Source organism: Cynoglossus semilaevis, chromosome 18, assembly GCF_000523025.1.
Source record: "Cynoglossus semilaevis isolate Cse_v1.0 chromosome 18, Cse_v1.0, whole genome shotgun sequence".
NCBI lineage: Eukaryota > Metazoa > Chordata > Actinopteri > Pleuronectiformes > Cynoglossidae > Cynoglossus > Cynoglossus semilaevis.
Genome location: NC_024324.1, coordinates 12089123 through 12114858, shown reverse-complemented (window position 1 = coordinate 12114858; position 25736 = coordinate 12089123). Strand labels below are relative to the sequence as shown.

General features: G+C 38.2%; 1 protein-coding gene and 1 long non-coding RNA gene across 11 annotated transcripts in view; one reads left to right on the top strand and one right to left on the bottom strand.

Moving 5' to 3' along the window:
• The window catches only part of LOC103394558 (uncharacterized), a 12253-nt gene extending 8893 nt beyond the window's left edge, over positions 1-3360 (bottom strand). The window contains exons 1-2 of the long non-coding RNA XR_523159.3: positions 3130-3360; positions 1044-1104 (exon numbers count right to left, since the gene is read on the bottom strand). This is a non-coding gene — a long non-coding RNA (uncharacterized LOC103394558). The remainder of the gene's footprint in view (positions 1-1043; positions 1105-3129) is intronic.
• The window catches only part of LOC103394559 (myocyte-specific enhancer factor 2D homolog), a 56985-nt gene that overhangs the window by 18881 nt on the left and 12368 nt on the right, over positions 1-25736 (top strand). For 2 of the 10 annotated variants that reach the window (XM_025065386.1, XM_025065387.1), the window contains 7 exons: positions 3354-3541; positions 18262-18629; positions 21534-21737; positions 22472-22609; positions 23844-24060; positions 24433-24489; positions 24778-24959. In XM_025065386.1, coding sequence (XP_024921154.1) covers positions 18576-18629; positions 21534-21737; positions 22472-22609; positions 23844-24060; positions 24433-24489; positions 24778-24959 — 852 coding nt within the window. In that variant the 5' untranslated portion in view covers positions 3354-3541; positions 18262-18575. Of the gene's footprint in view, positions 1-3353; positions 3542-12042; positions 12232-18261; positions 18630-21533; positions 21738-22471; positions 22610-23843; positions 24061-24432; positions 24490-24777; positions 24960-25736 lie in introns of those variants that run through there. The other 8 variants (XM_025065391.1, XM_025065390.1, XM_025065384.1 and 5 more) reach the window with 5 other exon arrangements.

The following is a 25736-nucleotide window of genomic DNA, read 5'->3' as shown; positions in this document are numbered from 1 at the left end:
TCCCCTCTCTTTCTTTTACTTTCGTTTTATTTTGTGAATTTTCTGAGTGAACTATTTTGAAAATACATTTGTATTTAAATTAAATATACATTGTATATTACTACGTGTACACAGCAAGTACATATTTCAATAATATTAGAGATTTTTTAGCGGATAAATAGATTTGTTATTTTAGACGTTTTTTGCGGATAAATAGATTTGTTATTTTAGACGGGATATTTTACGGGAATGCAAATTGTTGTTACCTATCGTTAATGTTATTGATAGGATTATTATAAATAGACAAATGTACTTTAAAACAAGAAAAATACAAATAAATAAGGAAGAGAAAAAAATCATTTTAAATAACTGTTTTAAAAGATAATAATCTTAGTAAATGTCATTTACCAAACACAACAATAAGAGTCGTAACACACCTAGGAAGTAGGAAGTTTTTCATAATAAAGTAGTAGAAAAAAAACTTTGTACAGCAAATAGACAAACTGTATAATTCTACGCTGTTGTATTATCTTATAAATTATATTACAATTCAGTTTTTACGAGTTTTACTTAATATTTTTATTTGCAATATTTGTTTTTCATCGACCTTTTTGTTTCTCATTTGTTCTTGTCACGTGTCACGAACTCTGACCTTTTTTTTTGCTGCTGCTGCAAAAAAATGAGTCCATGGAAATTAATTAAAATGACTCGTAAAGTAAATTTTGACTGTTCACCCTATGCAGAAATGTCCAAGCTAAATTACCAGCAACTAATTAAAGTGTTACATGTTTCATTTTGCTGCCATTTTCAAAGACAATGAAATGACATAACACCTTTAAAATCACGTGTTTGACGACAGCACGGTACTGTCAAAACAATTACCAGAAATACTTCAGTGCCAAGTGAGTCGCGAAATAAAATTTCCAAATAAAATGTATGGAAATATTTTAAGGGAGTCGCGTTTAATCCGTGTTCGTGGGTTTAAGTGGAGTGAGATATTCAGTTCACTAGTTAAAAAGTCAGTGAGTGTCGCGAGACATTTCACTAACGGATTATTGATTTACCTGGTGAAGTTGGATGAAGGTCTTTTTTTCGTCGTCTGCGGTGTTTCCTGTGGAGCTGCATCTGTAGAAAAACAATGGAGATAATTAAGACACAAATGCTCGTTTGTTTTTTTTTAAATAGCAACAATTAACGTTAATGGGAGCTGAAATAACACACACACAGCATCACCTTCACGTGAGTCTAATCCCGCCCTCCCCTTTTCTCTCTCTCTCTCTCCCTCTCTCTCTCTCTTCAGCATCGGATGCTGGAAGATTCCCTACCTGGGAAATCTGCCTACTAGGTCACTGATGCCACCTCCAAACTGCTCCAGTTTGTGTGCCACACTCACAGCATCAGCATCAGGATTACTCCCTGTGCACCTGCAGCTTCACCACACTGGGTCTGCAGCATGGTGGGGCTCCAGGGATGCTGCACACTCACCGTAATCCCTAATCCAAATCACTCAGCATCGGATGCACTTCTGTCTGATGCACGTTGTATAGTTGAAAGATTTCTGGCATGTTCTGCAACTGGGCTCTGGTGTCACCGAGTTACGTGGATTATTTTTATTTATTTTTTTTGCTTAATCTTTAAATGAATCGATACTGAGCTACAGAACTGGAATCATTCAGCATCTGAATCTCACTTCGTTTTGATTATAAAAGCCAAAACTGCATGAGGGACTTTTGTGAATGAGATCTAATTGCCTGTGTATTAGCTGAAGCTGCAGAACCCCCGCCCCCTCCTCAAAATGTTGAATAATCTGCGACCCTCACCCCCCACTCTCCCGCTTGTATTTACATATTATTAAAACTGTATTTTTAATAATAATAATACTTGATATTTTACAATTGAATAATCTGCGACCCCCACCCCCCACTCTCTCGCTTGTATTTACATATTATTATAACTGTATTTTAAATAATAATAATACTTGATATTTTACAAACCATATATCATATACTTTGAGAAAACTATTGAAAAATTCTAATTAGTTCTGAATCCGATCCAGATAAGCAGGCCTTGTTGAAGAACTGTGCTGACATACCGCATGTTTTAATCCCAGAAAGGCAGACTGTCGGGTTCATATACAATAATCTCATTGACCTCCTTTTTTTTTTTATCGTGACTTTCCTTTCTGTGTAGCAGTTACCGTGCGTGATCTGCTGTCACAGCAAACAGGCCCTGCGTTTTCCTTCCCATCCCAACGACGCTGCACCGCCCGAGGCCAGTCCAGCACCGGCACGGGCCGGTGTCACAGATCGAGTGGAGCGTCGTAATTGCAGCTAATAGAAACAACTATGTCCTGTCTGTAACACAGGAGTATGTTTTAATCCATTTTTGCAGGAAGAGTAGTGCAGCTGCAGTATGATTTCACGTTGTAGTTGGGATTAACAGAGCATAATCCAGGGGTCAGCATGACAGAGGAGACGAGAAAGGAGAAGTATCTATATGTATGGTCAAAGTGTCAAGACATTCAATTACTTATGTAATTCGAGGCATATGAAAGACGTAATCCCTAATTGTTGATTTGAGTATGTATATAGAGAGTGGTATAATCCCGGATTATCACGAAATAAATCCAACACCTTCATAAAGACCTGGCTGACCAGCATGTGAAAAGTCACTGGACCAGAGACTCATAACTCATATATCTGCTTCACTCCGTCATTTTCGGGTTATAACAGATGATATTGGACACATGCAAAAGTCCTGGTTAAGATAAGTGAAACTATACAGACACTAATCTGTGCTGCTGCTGCGCACAAATAATGCTGAGGCTGTGATCTCACGTGTGTGTTACTGCTGCTGCTGCTGCTGCTGCTCATTAGTCATTAATTTAATATCATCTGACATAAGAAGTAGAGAATATGTGTTAAATCCTAATTAATTAACTCAAATGTTTCTAAAAATGGTTATTAAACACATGCACAATAGCAGCACGCTGCAGCCCAAACGCGCCAGTCTCTCTCTCTCTCACTCTCTCGCTCTTCACTAAAGCTCTAATCTCTGTACTCCTGCAGATTATCTGATCTAAAACCCGACCGTCCTGCATAATCTAAACATAATCTCTCATATCACAAATTCAAAAGACAGATTTCTTACTGTTTCCTCCTCTGGTGCAGCAGGAAGCTCACTCCAGGCTTGGTTCAGCTCCTGGTGCTGAGCGTGCCTCCGGATGTGCAGCATGCTGGGAGCCCAATGGGCGCGTTCACGAGCTTGGTGGCGGCGACGCGTCGTGACGTCCCCACGGCCACGTCCATTTATTTATTTATCATTAAAAAAAAAAATCTAACCAGTTCTTCTGTTATTTTTGTCTCTTCGCACAGCTCCTCCACACCCCCAGCCCCGGACCTCCCCTCTCCATGAAGGAGAGTCCGGGGGCTGATGCTGCTCCTCCGGGATGCTCTACATCTCCACCAGCATCACCAGCTGCGTTGTCTCCAACTGCTCCAACAGCTCATTTGTCCAAAATCATATACGGCGTCCAAGGCCCGCCCCCTCGTGAGTCAGTGAGGTAACAATGTTCCCACCCTCTGAGCTTTCTTCTTATTATGCAAGAAGGACGATGTCATTTTAATACCGAGCCATTGGCTGCGCCTCTCACGCCCCCCATCAGACGCACGTAGAAGTGCACAGTGCACATTCCCATATACAGCACTACAATCAATTGCATTTCAGCACGTTTGACTTTGACATTCTGCTCACACCTCACCCTTTAAAAAGTCTTTCCTTTTATGGAAATCCACAAACTTTATTCACTAAACGTGCTATAAAAAAACAAAATTGTCACATATGAACACCAGCAAGTTTGTTTGTTTTGGGAAAGTAATGTGACTAATGTATTTTTTCATACTAATATACACCTTAACTTCCTAATAGTTCATGGTTATTGTGGTCTGATGCTGCTCTTCACACTGTGCTACTGATTTAAACTGCAGATACAGAGCAGCTAAACTTAAGCAAAAACAGTTGAAATACTATGTGACTTCCCTCTGATTGACTTCAGATATAGTTTTACACTATAGTTTTTTTTTAAATTAGCTCACATGGCTTCTCACCTATTTCAGAGTATACGTACGTCTAAATATTTGTACCCTGCAGCTGAAGACAAACTTGAGAGGTTCTCTGGCTCGACTGATTATCATGATAATTGCAGAAGGAATCTTTCGAATGTGCTTCAAGAGGGAGCAGCTTCCTTATTGTGTCGGGCCTCAGTCTGTCTACATGCGTGTAAAGCCTAGACATGTTCATCATTTGCATTAAACAAAGCTAACTCAGTCGTGTTGATCCGTCTAGACTAGTGTGGAAATGCCTTCACTGACTCAGACACCTCAGGAGTTTGTGAATGGACAACAGTTAGGCTCATGTCTCAAGTCTGGGACTTTTTTTTTTTTAGTAAACTAATTTTGAAGGTTTAATGACCAATTATAAAAAGCCTCTAGGTCTGACTTTGCAGCGTTTTGACGCATCTTGATGTAAGTGACTACATTATAAACAAGGAAAAAATAGACTAAAGTTCAATTATGAGCAGGAGCTGGAGGCTGAACAGCCTCAATATATTTGGAATTGTCCTTGACAGACTGGGATGGCTGCTTTTTGAGATTGCCAGTAAAAACGTGGGGTTATTTTTGCATACGGTCCAATATGACAGTAGGGTAATTATACTATCACTGCAACCCTCTACAACAAAAGAACAGTTTCCTTAATTTTACCACCAAATTTAATTCAGCAAACACACAATATGACAGTAGGGTAATTATAGAAGACAATGCTAATGTTGCTCATGCCATTAGCAGGCAAGCTGCACTGCTGCTGCTGCTTCCTCCTCTACGTCTTTCTCTTCTCCTTCCTCCTCTTCTTCTCCTCCTCCTCCTGTTCTATCCTCTGCCTGTCTGATATATTAGTACATGTTAAAAACCTTCTCAACAAGGATTATTTTGCAAGGAGCAATTCAAAGAGCGACAAAATGATCACCAGATCATGGCCACCTCCAAAAAGCAGACAGCCCTAATGTCCGTGTGGTCCTTGGACAGTTTGGTTTGCTTGGGCTTTATGGATACAGACTGGGCCTGGGTTTACAGAGAGCACGCTGTGCGGGCCACATATTTCCCACATATGGAATACTGTCAGTGGTAAAATAACACGTAGAGGAGAATCAAACACCCAAAGTGTTAAAGTAACACAGAAGGAGTTACATGTCACACTTTCAACGTGTCAAAACGGCTCTTGTTTATTACAATATTCAACATTTCTGTAAATTGGCTCATACAGTGGATAAGAACAGAAGTGTTCACTTTCTTTAATAGCGAAGCCAGTGTGTTACAGTGCATTCATGCCTAACATGGATGCATGTTTGTGTACTTTTACTGAAACTGCTGTATTCAAACATTCAGAGTTTGTATGTCAGTCCAGTCACAAGACAAATGTTTGACATATTTAGTTTGATTGCACTTTGCACTACAGGGGGCGGCAGATGCCTGTAGAGAACAAAGGAGGCGTATACTCTGGTGGTTACCAGTAGTAGTTCATTGTCTTGTTGTATATTATATAGGTGTAGCCTATGGTCAGTCGATGTTCACGATTGCACCTTTAAATCTCACCCCGGCTGTCGCTGAGAGCGCCCCCTGATCCTCTGACGTGCAACAGCATATACTGTATGTCCCCACATTTCAGTAGCTGTTATATTTCATAAGATAGAGAAACCAATGAGGGGGGAGGGAGGGACGTGTCCTATCAGCTGATATGAATCATTGTTTGTAACATTTATTTAAAGTTTTAACTCAGTTTTAACTCATAGCTTGCAAAATCCACTTAATATTGCCAGTTTAATTTGAATATTTTTTTACAGTCAAGTACTCGCCATTTGAAACTGTGCTGCATCCAACACTTATATGTTATAAGATAATAGATAAGATGAGATTTTATTAACCCTCCGGCTGGTATATTTGGAGCCAAAAGACAGCAACCACTTGGCTCGGAGAAATTTGAGTGTACTTTTAATTATAAGGACATTAAGGACAATATAAACAAAAGCATAAGAGGAATAAACAGCTGTAATATAAAGTGAAGCACACTGCACAGTTAAAGTAGACTTAAAATATATATTAGACCCATGTTTAGGTTGATATTTATTTAACTTTATTGACCAGTGGTTTTGACTGAAGTTTAACCCAGGGGTACTTTCATGATTTATTTGCCCTGGGGTACTAAAATGCCTCCAGTCGGCCCTGCTCTATAGGCTCTACACTACAGTATTCTATAGCATGAATGGCCTGCATCACTGCTGTAACCGGGGCCGTGAGAAGCAGACAGTCTTCCGGCTGCCGGGTCACAGTCTGTCACAGAGCCGTCGACAGCCAGTCAACCTCCCTCAGCATCGCTCCATTGTTTTACTGCTGCCAGTCCAGACACCGTCCAACCCTGCAGCGCTCCACTGCACACAGCGCGCCAAAAAAAAAAAAAAAGCAGCTTTTAACACACCAGCCAGCATCGTGCACGTGTTTCCAAATCATTCTCCGCTGCAAAAAGTTATACTTTAGCCCGACCTCCAGGATTCAGATTCTTTGTGTGTGTCTGTGTGTGTTGGCACGACCAATTTCCCCCCCGCGTCGCGCCAATATTCAAATGTAGACTTTATGACTTTATGTGTGAAGTTTTTTGAACATATTTGCTCCGATTATTAGTCAGGAAATACGCAAATTCGTAAAAGTTCGTAAAGTTTGAATTCATGTTAATTGAAAACCTCTGGGTGAACTTAAAATAAATGTGTCATTGGAGGGAAATATCTCTGTCTATATTTTTAGGAAAACAAAATTTAAATATCAGTAACTTGTCTGAATTCAACATATTTTTAGAAGTAGTATTTCATACACAGAGGGATGTATTCTTAAGTTGTACTCAACTTAAAAATTGTCATCATCCTCTATGAAACAGTAAGTGATTTATAATATACTTTCAAATTCTAAGGCTATTGGGCTCCTGAGTTACAAACGCAACTTCTCGTCTTCACTATTCAGTGTTTGTTTAATGTGCATCAAGTTAGTGATAATATATGACCGTTTCTCACGGTTTATTTCTGCACTACACAGCAACTTCGTATTTGCCAAAGTGGGAGAGATAAATAAAATGTCATTAAAAAGACGATAAACGTCATAGACTCTGCTGTCTTTTAGTCACGTGAGCTCAAATAAAGAGCTAATCATAAAAGAGGTTAGAAAAAGGTTTGCAAACATGGTTTTCACTGCAGATTCCTGCTCACGATAGTAACTACTTTAAATAAACTCTTACATTTATTATATCCACGGTTTTCTGAAAAATAGGTTGAATTAATCTGCACTGTCTGATTACAGAAGCTAACACTAAATAAAAATAAAATAAACATCGCAGGTTTTTTCAACCAATGCAGAATGTATTAAATCATTCTATTCTGGTTTTATTGTATATTTCTTTTTTTAAATCGAGCTGCAGGTCATATTTATGTATCCACAGGGCATTTCACAGACCTTTAAATGCATATATTCTTTATTTTATTTCACAGTATTATTTGAACAGATTATTTAGGCGTATCCGTTTAGATGTTTCGTATTTACGAAGAACATTTCCAGACTTCTTCAACTACGGTATTTATATTGCCAGAAGTAGAATCCTGAACTGCATAATGTGCTCTATAAATCTGACAGGTACTTTAGGTAGCTGAGCAAATTATTGATTATTTCCCGTCGCAATTCTCCTGTTAAATGTAGCGAGGTACTTTGGGTAATTTAAGGCAAAATATCATGACATTGCAACGAGGAAATTATGTTTTATGCGTTTATTTGTTGCTACGTATATATTTCCGTAGTAAATATTAGACAGGCCTAAGAATCATCTGTAATATTAATTTCACTGTCTCTGGTGATTGGTCTGCATTTAACACTTGTTTTTGTCTTCACTGATTTAACTGCCTTACTCATAAAACATCAACGTACCTTGATTTTTCTTTTCCTGGTATACGGCTGCCATCGTGTGGTCAATATTTGAACTACATGCTGTTTTTTGTTTTAACAATTCATTTCTAACTCGCTGCTGCCCCCATGTGGTCATTTATAGACCACCAATTGTCATGTGTAAAAGCTATAAGTCATTGAAATAGTGTTAATTCTTGTTGATTCTGTTTTTGTTTGTTTTATAATATATTTGTTGGCTTTTACTTTGTTCAGAAGTCGCTGGCACACGTTCTTACAGCCGTGACTAATCCTGACCGTCTTAAATGGTTCACAAGTCATTTGATCCTCCTGCAGAATCTGACATGCTCACAGACGATTTGGTTCTTCAGCTGCCCATATCAGTCAGAGTGGGATTTGTTTTCACTTCCCCTGAAAATGAAAAAAGTACCTGCAGTTCAATGTCTAAGGACTGTGACTGGAGAGAAATAGTCTTAAATAGATTCAATGGTCTAGTGGAAAAACTCACCAAATAATTTTGTAAAATGTTTTGCCAGCATATAGTAAGTGTGTCATTTGTAGTCAAATCAAATGTACCAAAAAAAAAAAAGATTTATAAGAGGTACAGTTGATGAACTTTCTTGTGTAAGAAAAAAACAACAATTCCTAATCTTATAGATTTATTCAAACAGCCTTATAGCATGTTAGCATTTAGGTCACTACACCACCGTTTTAAAGCTTTTAGCACAAACTGACTAAAATGCTGGAACTAGAAAATGACAAAAAAGTGCAACGATGGAGGCGTGAAGTGTCTGTGGGCAGCAGAGTAGGATGGACAGTGATTAAGAGCACTTTGGTTTGTTTTTGTCATTATCACAGTAGGAGAAAAGCCCGTATCCAGGCTGATGGGATGTGATGACCTCTCTAGTTCAGTTAGTATTTAAAACATTTTCAAACACCATACCTGCTGACCTCGTGTCGTTTTCAGGTTGTAAACATGATAAATAGACTTTCAATGATCAAGCCCTCTATTCTATTCTAACCCACATATTAACAACACACCAAAACAAAATTATCTTTGCATTCAACCCTCTTTCAGTTGAGCAACTGTCCCTGCACTGAGTTGTTGGAGCACTAAAACTCTTACCATATCTCCTTTCAGGAGCCCAAGGCTCATTCTTTCTTCAGCTGATATTCTTCCTGATCTCTCTGCCCTTTTTACAGCCCTGCATTTATGTGCTGTCTTTGCCTCTGGGTACTGTGATACACACAGAGGACTACTTTCTATACCTACTTGGACTCTTCCTCCACATGACTGTGTACATGTTTTTCAGGGAGACAATACTGTTCCTTTTATCTAGATCTGCTGGTTAATTGTTCTGGGTTACAGTGATGTCATGGCCTCATATCAGGCTTCTGTGAGATCAGTTTATTGTTTGCAACCGACGGTGGCTAGCGGGGTTGTAGACATTTTTGAGCATTTGTAACTGTAGCCCATCAATGGAGTAGACGTTTGCACAGTTGACTACAATAAGTGCAATCTATTAGTAAAACTGTCTATGCTTAGATTATAGTGATAAGTAAGATACAGTGTTTGGATTGAGACGCTGGCCTTAGCAAAGAACAAAGATTGTTTTAATGCAGGCCAAGATAAAACAGATGGTATTGTGCATTCCTGTGACCCTACAAGCTTAACCTAATGCCCCACTTTTGGGTCACAAACCACTGTTTGAGAAACAAATAAAATAGATAAAATAGATGGCCCTGCAGGCCAAGATAAAACAGATGGTACAAATAAAATAGATAAAATAGATGGCCCAGGTTTTAATTGTAACAACATACAATGTTTTTCTATGGATTGTACTTAATGTATTAATAATGAAATAAACAGCTGCTCCTGCTTGTGGTCTATGGAAATAAACAGCTGCTCCTGCTTGTGGTGGCATTATAATAGTGAAAGCAAAGTAAGATAACGATATAAATATTATGCTTTCCTTTAGTTCATAAAAGTTAAATTGTCCCCCTGTGAATACAAAATGATAAAAGTGCTTCAGCTCGGCCAATTTTCTATCTTAAATCCCTAGTTTAATCCAACAAATCAGACTTTGATACAGAGGTTGTATTGTATGGTGGTATTTAGGAAACATTATTATTTCAAAATGCCTCGTGTTTCATCTCTGTCAGCTTCTCTATTCCCAATAGTACCCAGTACCGGGTGTGAACCAGCGCATGTTCTTTAACTAGGACACAAGTCTGCCTGGAAACTCAGAGAAAATAGGAAAAACGTGTGAACAGCACTTTGCGAGACATACAGTGTTTTCAAAAGCATGTTTTAAACATCCCAGAGATATTGTTTGCATCCATATCGCCGTGGTAGGCAGTGTAAAATGTACACTGGTAATAAATTAGTAACATGTATTTGACTGAGTTAACATATTTGTAAGCTCTAGGGTAAAAGAAAGGCCAATAAGGCCCCACTGACCTCCCTTCATGTTTGCTTATCTGCCTCCTTGCCTGGATATATCCTGTCTTCTCATATAGACTTCCTGAAAAATGGAGAGTTGATGAAAGACAAGAAAAAAAAATTAGTTCATGCACTTGGATTTTCTTATGATAGCACAATGGAACGTAAAAGTAAGTGAGTACCTTTACTTACAAGTCTTTCATAGAGACCCACATTTAACCTGCACATACGTATGTGGTTTACATTTTTCACCACTTGCACCCATTTCCTAATGTGGTGTAGACAATCAGGTCACTGGTTTCAACATTTTGTTTAACTCAGACAATGGCTTTTCTGTTTGAAATGTTCTATGTTTCTAAGTGCTTTCATGTATTTGGCCCTAGTTCCCTAGATATTGTTGGACGCTTTAAATTGACCATTGGTGTGAATGTGAGTGTGAATGTTTGTTTGCCCCTTCTTGTCCCTTCCAGGGTGTGGTTTGCCTTTCACCTTGTGTCAGTTAACATTGGCTTCATCTAACCATATTGAGGACCAAAAAAAATCAAACATCTAAACATGTTGTTGTTGATAACCAACAAAAAACGTATCCCCTGGTGTTCTTTAATCGACCGATACGTGAGTTTGCAATAAAACACAACCACAGCAGTGAACTTCCACTGACCCTTGTTTGCAGCGTATACATCCAATAACTCTCTGAATCTCTCTGAATATTTCATGAGTTCTTATGTTTTAGTCATTTTACTCTGTTTGATCTCTACGTCTGCCAACAATGCTAGTTTGGTGCCACTACCAGGTCATGAAAATGTGAAACCAATCCGTTTACTGTGATATTAAGCAAACACAATTATTTTGGGAAACAAAGTGGCCTGGGTAAAGTTTTTCTCATAATTAGAATCTTACATATGGGACATTTAAAATAGTATAGACCTTCTGAGCAAGAGAATAGAGTAGATTGTGTGTCAGGCGCTTTTCCATAGGGCCCTCTAGTGGGTTATTTTGGCTGTGAAAATGTTTGATGACTTTGATGACTTAAATTGTTGACACTAGAGGTGATTTTTCTGTACACCAGTTGTCGCTATATGATCAGTTGGCCAATATGGTTTACATATGACCACAATGCACAGGACAAAAATGCAAAATATTTTTGATGTGCTCTTTTTTTTAAAACTAAATCTGCAGTTTTTAGGAGACGACTATTTACAATGCCATAGCGTCGAATGGTATGGTGAAAAATATTACATATAACATGTAAGGCGATGTACTATTGGTAGTCTTTGTATTATTACTTCTGTACTTGAGAACCGTAACACGGCATAATGTAAATCAAGCTTTCGTGACTACACTAGGGAAAACAAATGGACAGTGGTATGGAAAACAGCCCTCTTTACAGCGGGATACAGTGACATTTTTCCCACATGCAAAATCATGCAAAAGGTAAATACTGAGGCGGAGGGATACAAACACTATTGCAGAACATGGCCGTCACCTCCGTCATGTCCTCTCTTTCAGACTGGCCCACTCTAGTGACACTACGCTCTGATTGGACATATGATTCGCACGTCAGCTTCTGATTGGCTCTCCTAAACATCCATCCGGAGGTAACGTCAATGACGTTGAGCCTACACTAGATTCACTGTGTCGCTTGGGTGGACAGTATAGTTACTTCAAGATTAAATGGAATTAAAAACCGAGGAATCGTGTAAATAGAGACACCCTTTTAGCGTAATTAATCCACGCTTTTGGGCAAAGAAGGTTCGTGTGTGGAGCAGGTGGGGGAAGGATTTATTTTCGATTTTTATCAGCAATATCACAGGGTAAGTGGAGTGATACATTTCCTTCCTGCGTCTTTCTTTCCCGCACAGACGCGAAGCCGCTCGCTTTACTATTTCACGTTTAACAAGTAAAACGCAACACTGCTCACATTTATATGGCAAGGTAAACAGTAACAAGTGACAAACAAAATATTAACTATAAAATGTTTAACAGTGCGGGCTCAAACTCACAGAGTCGAGTTGTGTACAGAGAGTCAGTATTAGGAAGGTAATGGCTGTCCGTCGTACTCGTAAAGAGAAAATTGTGAAATGGCTTGTGTAGAGGAGCTCGTCCTTTTTGCTGTACATCGTCTTCATGTAAAGTTGCTTTTAATTTGTCCTTCATTTTCGGTAAAGTCAAGACACACTATCTTTTGGCGTGTTCGATAAGACCCAGCGGGGAACATGGTTGTCTGCAGCCAGCGGGCCTAGGCTTCATTTGTCATAATGTGCTGAGAATTAGATATTCAACAATAATCTCGTAGAAATTCGTTAAATCATACACAATTTAGATTTGTCATATGTATTGTTTTAATAATGACAGAACGGTTCAACTTTTATTTTAGTGCGCTGTTGTATATTCAAGTGTTCACCCAGCTGCTTTTTACCACCTCACTTAAGCAAATGCCTCAGGAAAAATGATATTCTACTGCACTGGTTTAAGTATGGAGAGTGTGTGTGTGTGTGTGTGTATCAGTCAACACACTCAGAATCAGGGGTACACTTGGGTAGGGATTTAGATTGAAAGATAATTAGTTTTAGTTATTAGAACTAGGGTTAAGGGTTACAGAAGTCAAGGCTTGAGTGACTAAAGTGACACTTGTGTTTGTAAGATTTGTCTCAGAAGTAGCATAGATTCTGTTTACACAGAGACTAAAGCTTAAGTGCATTTGCTTTGCTCTGCTCTATTTACACATACTATATTTGAACTCACCCGACACCAAACTCGGTTTCACATAAAAGTAGAATTTGCAGAAAGTGTTTTGTACACAGAGCTTGTAGCTCCCGTTATCTGGTCTGCAGGACGTGCCATGAGTGGCTTTTAGAGTGTTATTGCATGAGTTGAATATGTTGGTACAGCATTATTATTTTTTCTAGGATGTCCAGTCCTCAATTTTGGTCAAATCTTTTCCTCCAAGGTCATGGAGAATAGCAGTAATACGCTACAGCTTGGAAGAGTACTGTAGTAATGGCTGTCTCCATATTGTGAAGTGGTACACCGCCAACAATGTACTGATAAACTGGCAACTTCAAAGTCTATGTATCTCTGTAAATGATAAAATTACTGAATGTTAAATTTGGTCTAATTTGCTGTTACTTACGGTGACAAAAAAAAAACACCCTTTTCAGGAAAATGCTTGACATAAACAATGAAAATTTTTTTTTACATTGTACTACTGATTTAAAAGCCAGTTGTTTGCAAATTACATCCCAGGGTTGATAGCAGATTTGCTCTCCTTAGAAGTAGGCCAGTTTGACAGAGTGATCTACCACTGAGCACCCTCCTTTACACACAAGGTGGAGGTTATTCATGTCAGTATTTGTACATAGTGCAGTGCCTCTCAGTTTCCTACCAACGACACGGTATGCGTGTGTCACCTAAGACTTGTGTATTGGATTTAGCAAAAACTCACTGTTTCTCAGCACCTAATGCAAAGGTTAGACTTGTCTCAGATTGACACTGTATTGTTAAAGATACAGAAATCCTGTCTTTGCCTGTCCTTTAAGCTCAGCAGCTTAAAACCTTCCACAAACGCAACTGTTTTATTAAAATGTATAAGAAAACACATGGAAAGAAACTGGCTGTACCTATGGGCAGGGTTTTGTGCTGACAAGGCGGTGAGCAGTTGCCAAGCAGAACAAAATTATACTGTGGGGTTTTTCAAAGTTCACAGCCACATTTCCTCAAGACAGCATTTTAAATCTGAGATTGTCGAGAACAACATCATGGGACGTTTGAACTTCACATATGGTCAAATGTCTTGCAGCTTATTTGCTTTTTTAGTTTTTAGTTTTGTTGCGGTTCACAAACCGTATATATTGATATGTTGTTATTTACTCTATCATCACTATTCTCTTGAGAAAGCTCCTTCTAATTAACAACATTTTTCTCCTAACCTTGTTGTGATGACCTGAACTGCTTCACAGGAACAGTCTGGTTTATTTGGTTTTGTTTAATTAAGGTTTAACACCTGATTCCCAGTCTTTTGTTTGTCACAAAGTAATCATACTCTGAGCAGATAAGTGAGTTCACTGTGAGTGTTTACATCTATTTTGGGATGTCTGTCAGAGTAAACTAATGTGTTTGTTTCTTGACCGACTGGAATAATTAAAACACTGTCAGTAAAAATAATGAACAATTATTTGTTTACCTGTACTTTTGAAATGCTAATTATTAAAAGTAACTAATGGCAATAACTATTTATAAAATGTAACTTACTGTTTAGTGCCTCTTGGCGTATTGTCTTTTCTTGAAAAAATAACAAAGTAAAGCCAATGGTAAATAGCATTCTGCATCAACTGAGCCATAAACAAACTCTAAACTGATTGTCAGTCCTATCTTCAGGTCTTTAAGTCCCCTCCTCAAGACAGGTTTGAAGTTCTGACTATTATTTATTACAGGGTTTTGGCCTCTTTCATTTGCTCGTGGCCAGTAATCTTCTAAAGGTCACTGCTCCTAATTACACTACTTCAAAAGGTAACTTGATTGCACTTTCCTTTTTCTGAAGAATATTCAAGGGTTGTCTAACCATCTCCTGGATGATTCAAATAATGTGCTGTGTTTTTTTAAATTGAATGACTAAATATTTGCCCCTTGAAATGATGAAGCAAACCTGGTCAAAAGTCATCCATTTGACGCCATCACGGCCTTCCAACGATTGCCAGCGATGAGGCTGCTCTGATTGATTTCTGAATCCTTTCTTCTGTCTTCTTCTATTGGTGACTTGTTTGTCACAGTGAGCCTGGCTTGGCTGAGGGCTCAGGGCTCAGTTTTAGCCAAGCAGTGACCTCATTATTTCAGTGTTCAATCAGTCCTATGGTCAGCACCTAATTGAGCCATCAGCGCCTTCAGGGGTGAGAGGAGGGATGAACATGTCAATTACTGTAATGAGGGGACAACCATGCAGAGGGCAGACGGGGAAGACAGAGGCTGCAGCGGAGGAGCATTTCAGTGCAGCAGCGTTCAAGCCTAATCAAAAATAATATTGATTGTAGACAGTGGCAAAGTTAGTATAAACCCCAGAAGAACTGATTGTTAAAATTACTTTTTAGCTGGAAATTTCCACAGTGTTTCTTCTTGGTTATTTTGTTTTCCAGCAGCATTGGCAGGTCATCCTTCATCCTCCTCTCCCCCTTGCGGTTCCCTCACCTCTGCTGTTCCTACCTGTCAATTTCTGTCACCAATTGTATGTGGTAAAAAGAGATGTATACTCTGACAAGTGTTGGTAGCATTAAATTAAAAATGTATTCTTCTTGGTTTCTGAGTGTAGAGGAAAGAAAACATGATGATTTTTAGAAAATAAATAGTAGGAGACATTGCTAAATTCACTGATCTATGTTGGTAAATTTGGCTTCACTATTCCGGTGCAGCTCATTTGTTTTGTTTGTCACAGACCATTACCAAAATTTAGCCAGCTTCAGCAGAGACTGCTAATGACTTCAGCACTTAAAGCCTTATGAGATGTTAAATATATGTGCTATATTAACTCCTGACATTGTTTATTGATAAACCAAGTGCTGCTCAGCGGGTTTGTGGTTTATTATTTATTGTACTACAGTAATGGCATTAGTAGCAATGGTGCTAATATTAAAGCATTTGTGGGGCTGTCACTGCTAAATGTATGTAGTGGAATCTCTGAATAGTCTTGTATAGTAATGAGGGATTCATAAACAGACTTATTACAGCTGTAAAGACAGCATCACAATCTCCACTTAAACACAGTGCAAACCACATAATTTTAGACTATGGTAGATAGGATACCTGAAATGTAATGGTTGGTCTTATACAACCACTTAAAACTTTAAAACAAAATCTATATTCTACATCAGACATCCTTTGCTGATCAGCGATTATTTTGATCTGCAATCAGAAGTAGCATCTTTATGACTTTTTATGCAGCATTCTACTGTATGACGTATATAGTATAATATTGTAGTATATGACGTATACAGTTATTATAGTGTTTTTTATTGTATCTTCTGTTTGATTCCCACGCTGCTTGTACTCTGATGTGACGAAACGTGGTTTTATGTGAGCACCCCCATGGCACTTAAGGCATTTTCGTTTTATTTTTCAGTCTGGTCTCAATAAGAGTCCCACAGGAAAGCATGGATGTGGAGGGTCCGACTGGAGAGCAGACTTGACACAGTTGACTCGGAGCTCAACTATGAAGGGGCACAGAGTTTAGTTGTGAAGTCAGTGAAGATTTAGGTGTGTAAAAAAAAAAAAGAAAAAAGTGAAGGATTGGCAAAACCTGTTTTCATTCTTTCATCTTTTTTATCTCTGAGGGCGTTCCCAAAGATTAACTAGACTGGATTTAATTTATTGTTGGCTTTATTTACATCCATTGTCTTGTTTTACTTCTAAAGGGTGTGGTTGCAGATACGTTAATAGTCTTTTCCATTGCTCAAGAACATTAAATATGGCCAGAGGAACAAGAAATTATAATAGGTGACGTAAAAGAAGATAACATGTTTCTATTGTCATAAAAATGTAGCTTTACCCCACGTAACTACAGAAGTTGCTTTTGTTAAAAACCAACATGTATGTAGATGAATACGTTTTTCAGCACATTGTCTAATCTGTAATGTTCGTCTTTTGTCCGCAACCTCAATGATATTGACATCAGTTCATGGTGGAAAAGGCAGTATTTTCGGACCTATTGTTCTCTAATTGCCCTGTATGTGACTATTTCTGTTTTCACAGCGTTTGAAACAAAGGTGGAGTGAATGGAAAATAGTCTGTATTTACTCGGCAATTTTCTTTTCTTAATGAGCATTTAAGTGATTTACTTTACAGCTCACCACTCACAGTCATTCTGTGACAGCATCGTACAGTGCTTCTGTATGTACTGCCTTTGCTCTTCACTTTAATGGATTTCAGAGCCTAATGGTTATCACGTTATGTAAAAGTTCTTAAGTTTGAGAATTGTGCTTTGGGTTTGAATCAGGTATGTTTAAGGAAGGAACAATAAAGATGTTTCTTCACTCAAAAAAATAAAATAAATAAAATAATAAAAAAATTTAAAAACAAAGGATTTTGGATATATAGTACTTCATCATTAATTATTTATTAGGGAGTGAAGCAATGAGGCACAAAAGATGAATCGATACAGGCTCTTTCCTAATGCCATTTTCTCGCAACTTTTATACTTATTATTCTGTTAGCATCTACCTATCTTAAAATGAAGTCATATCAAACACACAAGCAGGTTAGATTGCCCTTCAAAGTAACCTTGATTTGCCTTTCACGCTATCCCTTTTCAAAGTATTCTGTTGTGCATACCGACTTTTGTTTCCTTTTCAAGGAGAGCTCATCTCACATTGTCCTCCGCAGAAAGACATTGATTATATCCCTGTGCCTCTGAATGGCACTTAAGGGACTGAAACCTTAAGTTTGTCCAGGGATGCTGACGGTTATCTTCTACATATTGCGATGACTCACCTTAAGTCTGAGTTTTATGTAGGTATAGAATGCTACAAATGTTTGAGACCCTAACTCATGTGTAATGTGTAATCATGTGTAAAAATGTCTGTCTGTTGGTCTCAGACTTGGTATTAATTTACACTTAAAAGTATAAAGTACAATGAATTTTAAGAAATCAGGTCATGTGACACAGTTACCATGTCATTGAATGTAATACAGTGTTTTACTCTGAAAAGTAAAAAAATGCCAGTGGTCAAGTCTTTACCAATAAAGGCTTATTTTAAGTAAATAATGTGTCTCACACAAGTCACATAAATGTATATATATTATATTTCTTGCTGTTTCAGTCACATTTCTGATCATGGTGTACATCTTTATATTTTATTGCAGGAAAGAAGTGTTGTCCTCCTTACCACAGTGGCTGCAAAAACATTTTCCCCTGGTGAACAAACGCTGAACTAAGGACCTTCTTGACCTCATACACCTCTGCAGTAGCCACTCTTCACTTGCTGTAAATGGAGTCAACCACCTTGCCTCACCACACTTGGGCAGAGAGATGCATCTGTGCGCTTACACTCCTATAAATCACAGTGTGAGTGTTTCTTGGCTGAAATAAAAAGCAGTGGCATACACTTCGTCTGTCCAAGAGGCGCTGGTGGTCCGTGACTGATCCTCCAAATTTGACTTTGCAACTCTCAAGCATCATGGGTAGAAAAAAGATTCAGATTCAACGGATCACTGATGAAAGAAACAAGCAGGTGAGTCAGATTTTGTGTTTCACCAGCCTCGTTTATGTCCGTTACTAACATCCGTCCTAGTCACCCAGGGGTGTGCCAAAAAGTTCAGCTGTTAACACATGACATTAAAGTGCATCCAGGATGCTTCTCCTGTGACCACATGAGATCAAATGACCTGTCCTGCCCTGTATGCAAATACACAGTGACGCCACATTTGTTTGCGAGAAAAATGCTTTTAATTAGTCTGAGTGTGCAGACAGTGTTTGAGTTTTGACACTGTAAGTGGTGCAGTGTTTGTTTGTCATTGTGTGCTGGAGACAGAGAGAAGATGGTATGAATTGGTATGATTATAGAAATGAGTAAAAATATATAATCTCTTAGTTATTACTTTTGTGTCAAAAACATGTTATTGGTGACTGATAGAAACACATTTTGTTGTTCTGTTAAAGTGCAGCAGGTCAGCGGGCATACTTTAAACCGAGGCTCTCTAATCAGAGGAAATGAAGCACTCAGAGATACAGCACTATATAAAATCTATAATAGATTGTGATATACAGTAGACATTAGTTGGAGCTGTCTGCATGTGAGCTGATATTTTTTAAACAGAAATGAAGGCCACATTTAGGCTCTATGTTTAGTATCTATTTTACAATATTAAAATGGCAATGTGTTGCAGTTGTGTTGTTAATGTGAGTTTGAGTATGATACTGGAATCATAGGTTAAAGAATACTTCCTGTTTGACACTGAATCTACTGAGGAGTCTGGTGTCACAGTTTGGGTCTGTTTGTTGTGTAATTGTTGACTTTTGGCTCTTTTCCAGCACTGACAGACACAGTCCTTCAAAATCTGCCTTTTTCAGTTCTGTGTTTTAAAGTCATCACTGCAGCCTTTGCCCAAACTCCACAACACAGAGGATGTTGCCTCTTTGCTCTGTCATATAGAGAGAGGGTTTTGTGTCATTACTGAAAAGTTGACTTTCATCACGATTTGCCTCACGTTCTTAGTCCATGTTTTTATTTCTTCGTATTCCCACTCATTTGAACCAAATGTCAAACTGTTCAAAGTAAACATGAGTGGCTTTCTTTCTTTCTTTGATGATTGCTGCTGTTTTGAGTAGACCTATAATCACAGCTGTGGGCTGTGTAGCTTCTTTCTCCCTCCAGACCAAGTTTCCTCTGGTGTTCTGGTCTGGGTCGGATGAGTTGTCCTGCAAAAATGTTAATTTGTTGTTTTAAGGTTGGCTTTCCTTGCAATTATTGTTTTTTGCTAACCATCAAGGCATGCCTTAAATGTCAGCGTCACTTGAGCTAACCTAGTCCTGTCTCGAGACGCGGTCCACTGTATACAGAAAATATTATATGTACCATTTTCGGAGAGTGGTGATGGTTACTCTTGCTCATTTGCAGAACCAAAACAACCACTGTAAAAATCGCATCATGTGGAATCTTTATATCACAATGCATTTGAATTTAAAATAGAAGTCTTTCCACCTTTTCAGTCACCAGTTGGTCACTGGAAAAAAACAGTGGAAGGACTAATCCTGTCTACAGTTGACCTTTAGAACTAACTCCAACCTATTCATATTCATCAGGGTTTTTAACTGTGCCACTGTGGACATCAGCCTGTGTTTAAACTTCACGTACATGGGCTGCTGTGGGAAAAACTGCATCAACAGTCATTTCTAAGCCTCTCAAATTACTTAAGCTTTTAATTTGATTAATCACAAAGTAGCTGTAGATGAATCATGATTAATTACCATTCCTAAAACCCAACTTTTTCTTGTATATTGCTGGAACAGACAGATAAATAACAGAAGATTGTGTTTCTCTTTTTTATTAGTGACTCGAATGGATTAGTGAAATAAAAACGGGAATAAAAATATGCAAGTTTAACCCTCAATTTTTCTTCATAGAGTTGATGGATTGGATAGAATGTGTTGAGTTGCTTTGTAAACGTCAGTGAAACCTTTGTCCTCAGCAATATTAATCAGTCTACAGTCCCACACAACCCATTTGACAATTGTCACTCAGTATGGCTGCCCTTAGACCCACTACTGGGTAAGGCTTGTCTCTCACAAGATGGGTGTCCAACCCAAAGTTGAACCTTCCACAAAACCATTCCAAAGACTAAGATACCTAAACTCAAGGTGCTTCTGTGAAAAAATAAAACTTGTGGCTTGACTGTGTTTTGGAGGAACAATCAGCGGATGGATGGGAATTATTATAAAAACAGCAGGTGTCATTCTGATCTCACTAAAATATGTTTAAATCTTTAATCTGATTCATTTCACAAAATTCTTTGTGGCAGCACTACTATTACTTCTATTTGCACTTTGCAGTCCATACACACTCATCCAGTCAAAGGTAAAACTACGCACTGGTCAAAGTTCAAAGCTGCTGCTTCGACTGCATTAATGATAAATAGGTTCACTCGTTAATAGAATGGATACTTTCACATCAGGGATGGTGATCAGCGATCCTTTATCGATTAAAAGCCACAGTATGAGTCTGATGGCTGCCCTCCTCTTCCTGTAGTTCTGCATGAAAACAGATACATTATTGATGCTGGAAATGGACTCCAGTGTATTTCACTGATTGTTCTGACAGCAGCATATTTTATTAACAAGAGAGCAGTGGAGATATAACACAGACTGTCACATTCTTTCTGCTCTTTAATTTTTAACGTGGTTTTGATTTTTACCCTTAATCCAATTTTGTGTTTAAAAAAAAACCAAACAGTTAATCTGGCAACACTGGTGTCATAATTTAAAAAACGACAACCCGATGTTCTGACTGTATAAATACTGTTTTCTGCAATGCACAACACACAGTCGTAGCATTTACAAATACTTTCAGTTCATAAAACCAAAACTCACAAGTTTGCTTGTTTTTTCCTCTCCATCTTCCTCGTCTCTCTATCCTCAGGTGACTTTTACAAAGCGAAAGTTTGGCTTGATGAAGAAAGCCTATGAGCTGAGTGTGCTGTGTGACTGCGAGATTGCTCTGATCATCTTCAACCATGCCAACAAGCTGTTCCAGTATGCCAGCACTGATATGGACAAGGTCTTACTCAAGTACACAGAGTACAATGAGCCTCATGAGAGCCGGACTAATGCAGATATCATTGAGGTAAAGTTCAATACTTATTTAAATTTGTCCACTCACTGCTGAGTGAGGAAGCACTTTATATTTTTGTTAACAAATGCCTAAAATATTCTTTAATTGTTATGACAAAAGGCTGCCATTTATTTCTCTCTTAGAAATGCTCCATTAAGGTTAAAGTTAAAATTAAAACAATATCAGCAAAAAAGGATGCCGTGTGGTGCTGCAGAGAATTTTAACAAGCTTTTATTAAAGCTTGAGGTCTTCTTAGCATATAATATTATTAATATTAAAGACACTTTAATAAAGAAGGTAACTTTAGGCGTTTTTAAATTTGCTAAGTCATCATGAAGACAGTGGAACATAAAGCTAGTGTTCTGAAACTCTTGAGTCAATTGGTGCTTGTTTCTTTAGCGTGCAGTTTCATGTCCACTGAATGCATTTTAGTAATTACACACATTTCCGCTCTTTCTGCTTTTATACAGCTTACTCTTCTCAATATTGTTGGGCGGGTTCACAAATATGCAGCAGGCACCTGCAAAATGGCCATAATGTTTTTATTATAAGTTAACTTGGATGTAGCTATTTTAAACTGAGTTTACTCTTTCACTCTTTTATTATCTTTAAATCCATCACAATCTTAGTATAAAAAACCATAAAATACTGTTCCTAGTTTGTACCATAATTATGTTTAATTTCCCAGTTTTACCAAAAGAGTGGAATGTTTTAAAGACTGTTTTATTTCCAAACTGCTTTTATAGACTTTGAGAAAGAAAGGCTTCAACGGTTGTGACAGTCCAGAGCCTGACGGTGAAGACTCCATCGACCAGAGTCCCCTGAATGATGACAAGTACCGAAAGACCACAGAGGATCTGGATGTTCTCTTCAAACGCTATGGAGTAAGTCATCAAACCTGCATTTGACGGTTAATGTTCTAACTGGTTTTGTACTGTGAAGTGTTTGTCATAGCTGGAACACCAGCGTCTCCGACTCTACCTGTAATTTTAAAAGCAGCAGTAGTTGTCATTTCAGAGCCTGTGCAAAGGTTAACTTTGATCTTTGTGGTCAGCTTTAGTTTGTTGGTGCCTTGTGTAGCACTTTCCGATTAAATGCACTACCTGTGAAGGATGCTTTGCACAAATATTTACAGATTATCACATGAAAGTCTTTTTCATTATTATTTTGTATGTGATTTTTTTTTTTCAAAATCCCTGCTGCCATTCTTTCGTTCATCTAATTTCTTGAGCAAATCCTGACTCATCTTTACTTTCTCTTCTGTATTGTTGCTTTTGTTGTTGTAGGTATTTAAAGTTCACAATCATCGCCAAATGATGAAAAAAAGCATTTATTTTAAGAACCGTGGACTATGGTCTGTTCTTTGAAAATGCATCTAATGAACTTTAAATCTTAAATCTAACCCTAACCCTTTTTAAACACAAAGTGTTAGGAGTAACGTTTTCAAAAACACACACGCAGTATGTTTCTTGTTCTGCTTTTCTTCACTGTATGCTGTTCAAACATTTGTCTGTAATCGTCCTCTGTTTGGCTTCAGTGTGTCTACAGGAAACAGCTACTGATGTGAAGTTCCTCTGTTGTCTTCACATTTTTTCAGTGTGTGCTTTGCAGAAGGTCTGGTGCATCTCAGGGGAATATTTCTTATCTTAAGGGCACATATTCTTTTTTCCTTATTTGCGGTTGCTTCTTGTTTGGTGTTCTGTTTTAAAAATCGTTTGTGTAAAAATTGCTTACCCTTAGTGTGATGTGTTTAGTCTGATATAACGTAACACGTGGTAAACAGCATGAGCAGAAAAACTGTAGATATGATCCACTCTGCTTGAGAGAAATTTTAATGAAAGCTTAAAAAAAAGGTTCCTCAATCCTCACGAGGTGATTATGTTAATACTTAAATAGATTTAGAGAGATGTTCTTTATTTACTTATTGTTTGATTTTGCTGTGTCCATCCCTTTGTCCTGACAAGGTTCTTACTCGGTCCTTGTAATTTTTTTTTTTTTTTTGAGACCCCACTGTTACAGAGATCAGTTTTGATGTTGTGTAATGTTTGTGAATGTACAGAACTATGCAACCTCAGTCCCTTCTCAGAATCACAAAGCTCTTTTCCCCCCTCTTTGTAGCAGTCAACAGCTCCTCCCCAGACCTTCTCCATGCCAGTCACCGTCCAGGCGTCCAGTCAAAGCACACTGCAATTCAGTAACCCTGGCAACGCACTGGTAACTACCTCCTATGTAACATCATCGCCGCTCACCGATTCCCACCTCCTGTCACCACAGCAACCAGCTCTTCAGAGAAATACCGTGTCTCCTGGGTTACCACAGCGACCAGCGAGTGCAGGTGAGGGACACTCAGTGGTTAGTGGCTTCATTCAAGTCCTCTTGAGAAAATTCACTTGTTGAAAATAATCATTATTTAGTCATTTATCTTGACACTGCCTTTTTAACTTCTGCCTCTTACTTGAATAGTTACATTGAGGACTTTTTACTAAAGGATTTATGTTCTAAATCTCCAGCTTTTTTTTTTTTTTTTGTATAAAATAAGATTTGAAAAACTAGATACCTTACCTTACAATCCATTTCAATTGGTATGAAAAAGTGTCACATCTCATTACTCCATAACTACAAAAAATATAAAAACAATTGTTAATGACTTGTCATGATCATTTCCTTAATTTATATTTTTCTTTATTATTAATTCTTATATAAACAGGGGCCCTTCTTGGCGGAGACCTGAATAATTCAAATGGCGGATGCCCAAGTCCTGTCCGTGAGTTCTTTTTCATTTGTATTGAAACTGATTTTTTTTTTGTAGTCTTTCCCTTTTCATCACCAAGGCTTTTCAGTTGTCTGGTTTGTATTTCCAAGGTTCTTCTCTACAGCCGTTCAGTTTGCCGCCGTAACATCAGCAGTGAATTAGTAGAAGTAGTTCTGCCTAAATTTTACACTTGAAAACAATTTTCTGAGTGCACTCAGTGCCTGCGCCCCACTGTCTGCATTCACCTGTTCGATTTCCCTTAATGATTTCTGTCCATTCACACCTCTGTTTCCCCTACAGCTAATGGATACACCAGTGCCAGGGCCTCCCCAGGCCTCCTCACTGTTTCCAACGGCAACAGTTTGGGAAAAGTAGTTCCAGCCAAGTCTCCACCTCCACCTCCCAGCCCCCAGATGGTCAACAGCCGCAAGCCAGACCTCCGAGTTATCACCTCACAGGGTGGAAAGAGCCTCATGCAGATGGTGAGCCTAACCATGCTTTGTTGGAGCATTTTAGTTATTATTCTGACCCACAATTGAAAATTATTCCACTTCTTATTAACCCTAAAAAGGTGTAAAATGAACCCCTTAAATAGGAAAGATATCATCAAGGATTAGCATGAAAAGCAGAGGAATACATGTAGGAAGTTGGCCAAACACAATTTTTAAATCATGGAGTTAATTTTGTAAAATAATCTGGATTGATGTTAAAAAAATGAATACTTAAAGTAGTCGCTCATTACTCATTTTAAAATTGATCTTATATGGGGTTAATGAATGACTGTCTCACTGAGGTATTTTCCATTGTAGACCATGACTCATTCTACAATCTTTGTGGTAAAAACACACCAAATTCGGCATAAAGCCCCTGTTTGACAATATAATTAGCGTAAAACCCAGTTGCCGCTTCAGTCTTGACGTTGGAAGTGGTAGCCGCCGCAAAACAGAATCATTAGCGGTTTTAATGATATCACACTGTCTTCCTTTAGCCTCAGAGTTTGCCTTGTTATGGACTAAAATTCCTATTTTCTTAGGAACTTCAAAAGCTGATTTAATCATATAGCTTCTCTCACACATGACTGAGAATATAAAAAAGGTGTCACTTGCAAGATGACCCCGTAGGAAATTATTATTTGGCAGCTACAGAGCCAAATATTATTTAAGAACAGGGATCAAAGATCATTTTTGATCTTAGACACAGACGAAAACTGCCTGGGAACATTTTGCGATAAGATTAAAAGCTACTGAGAAACTGAAGAC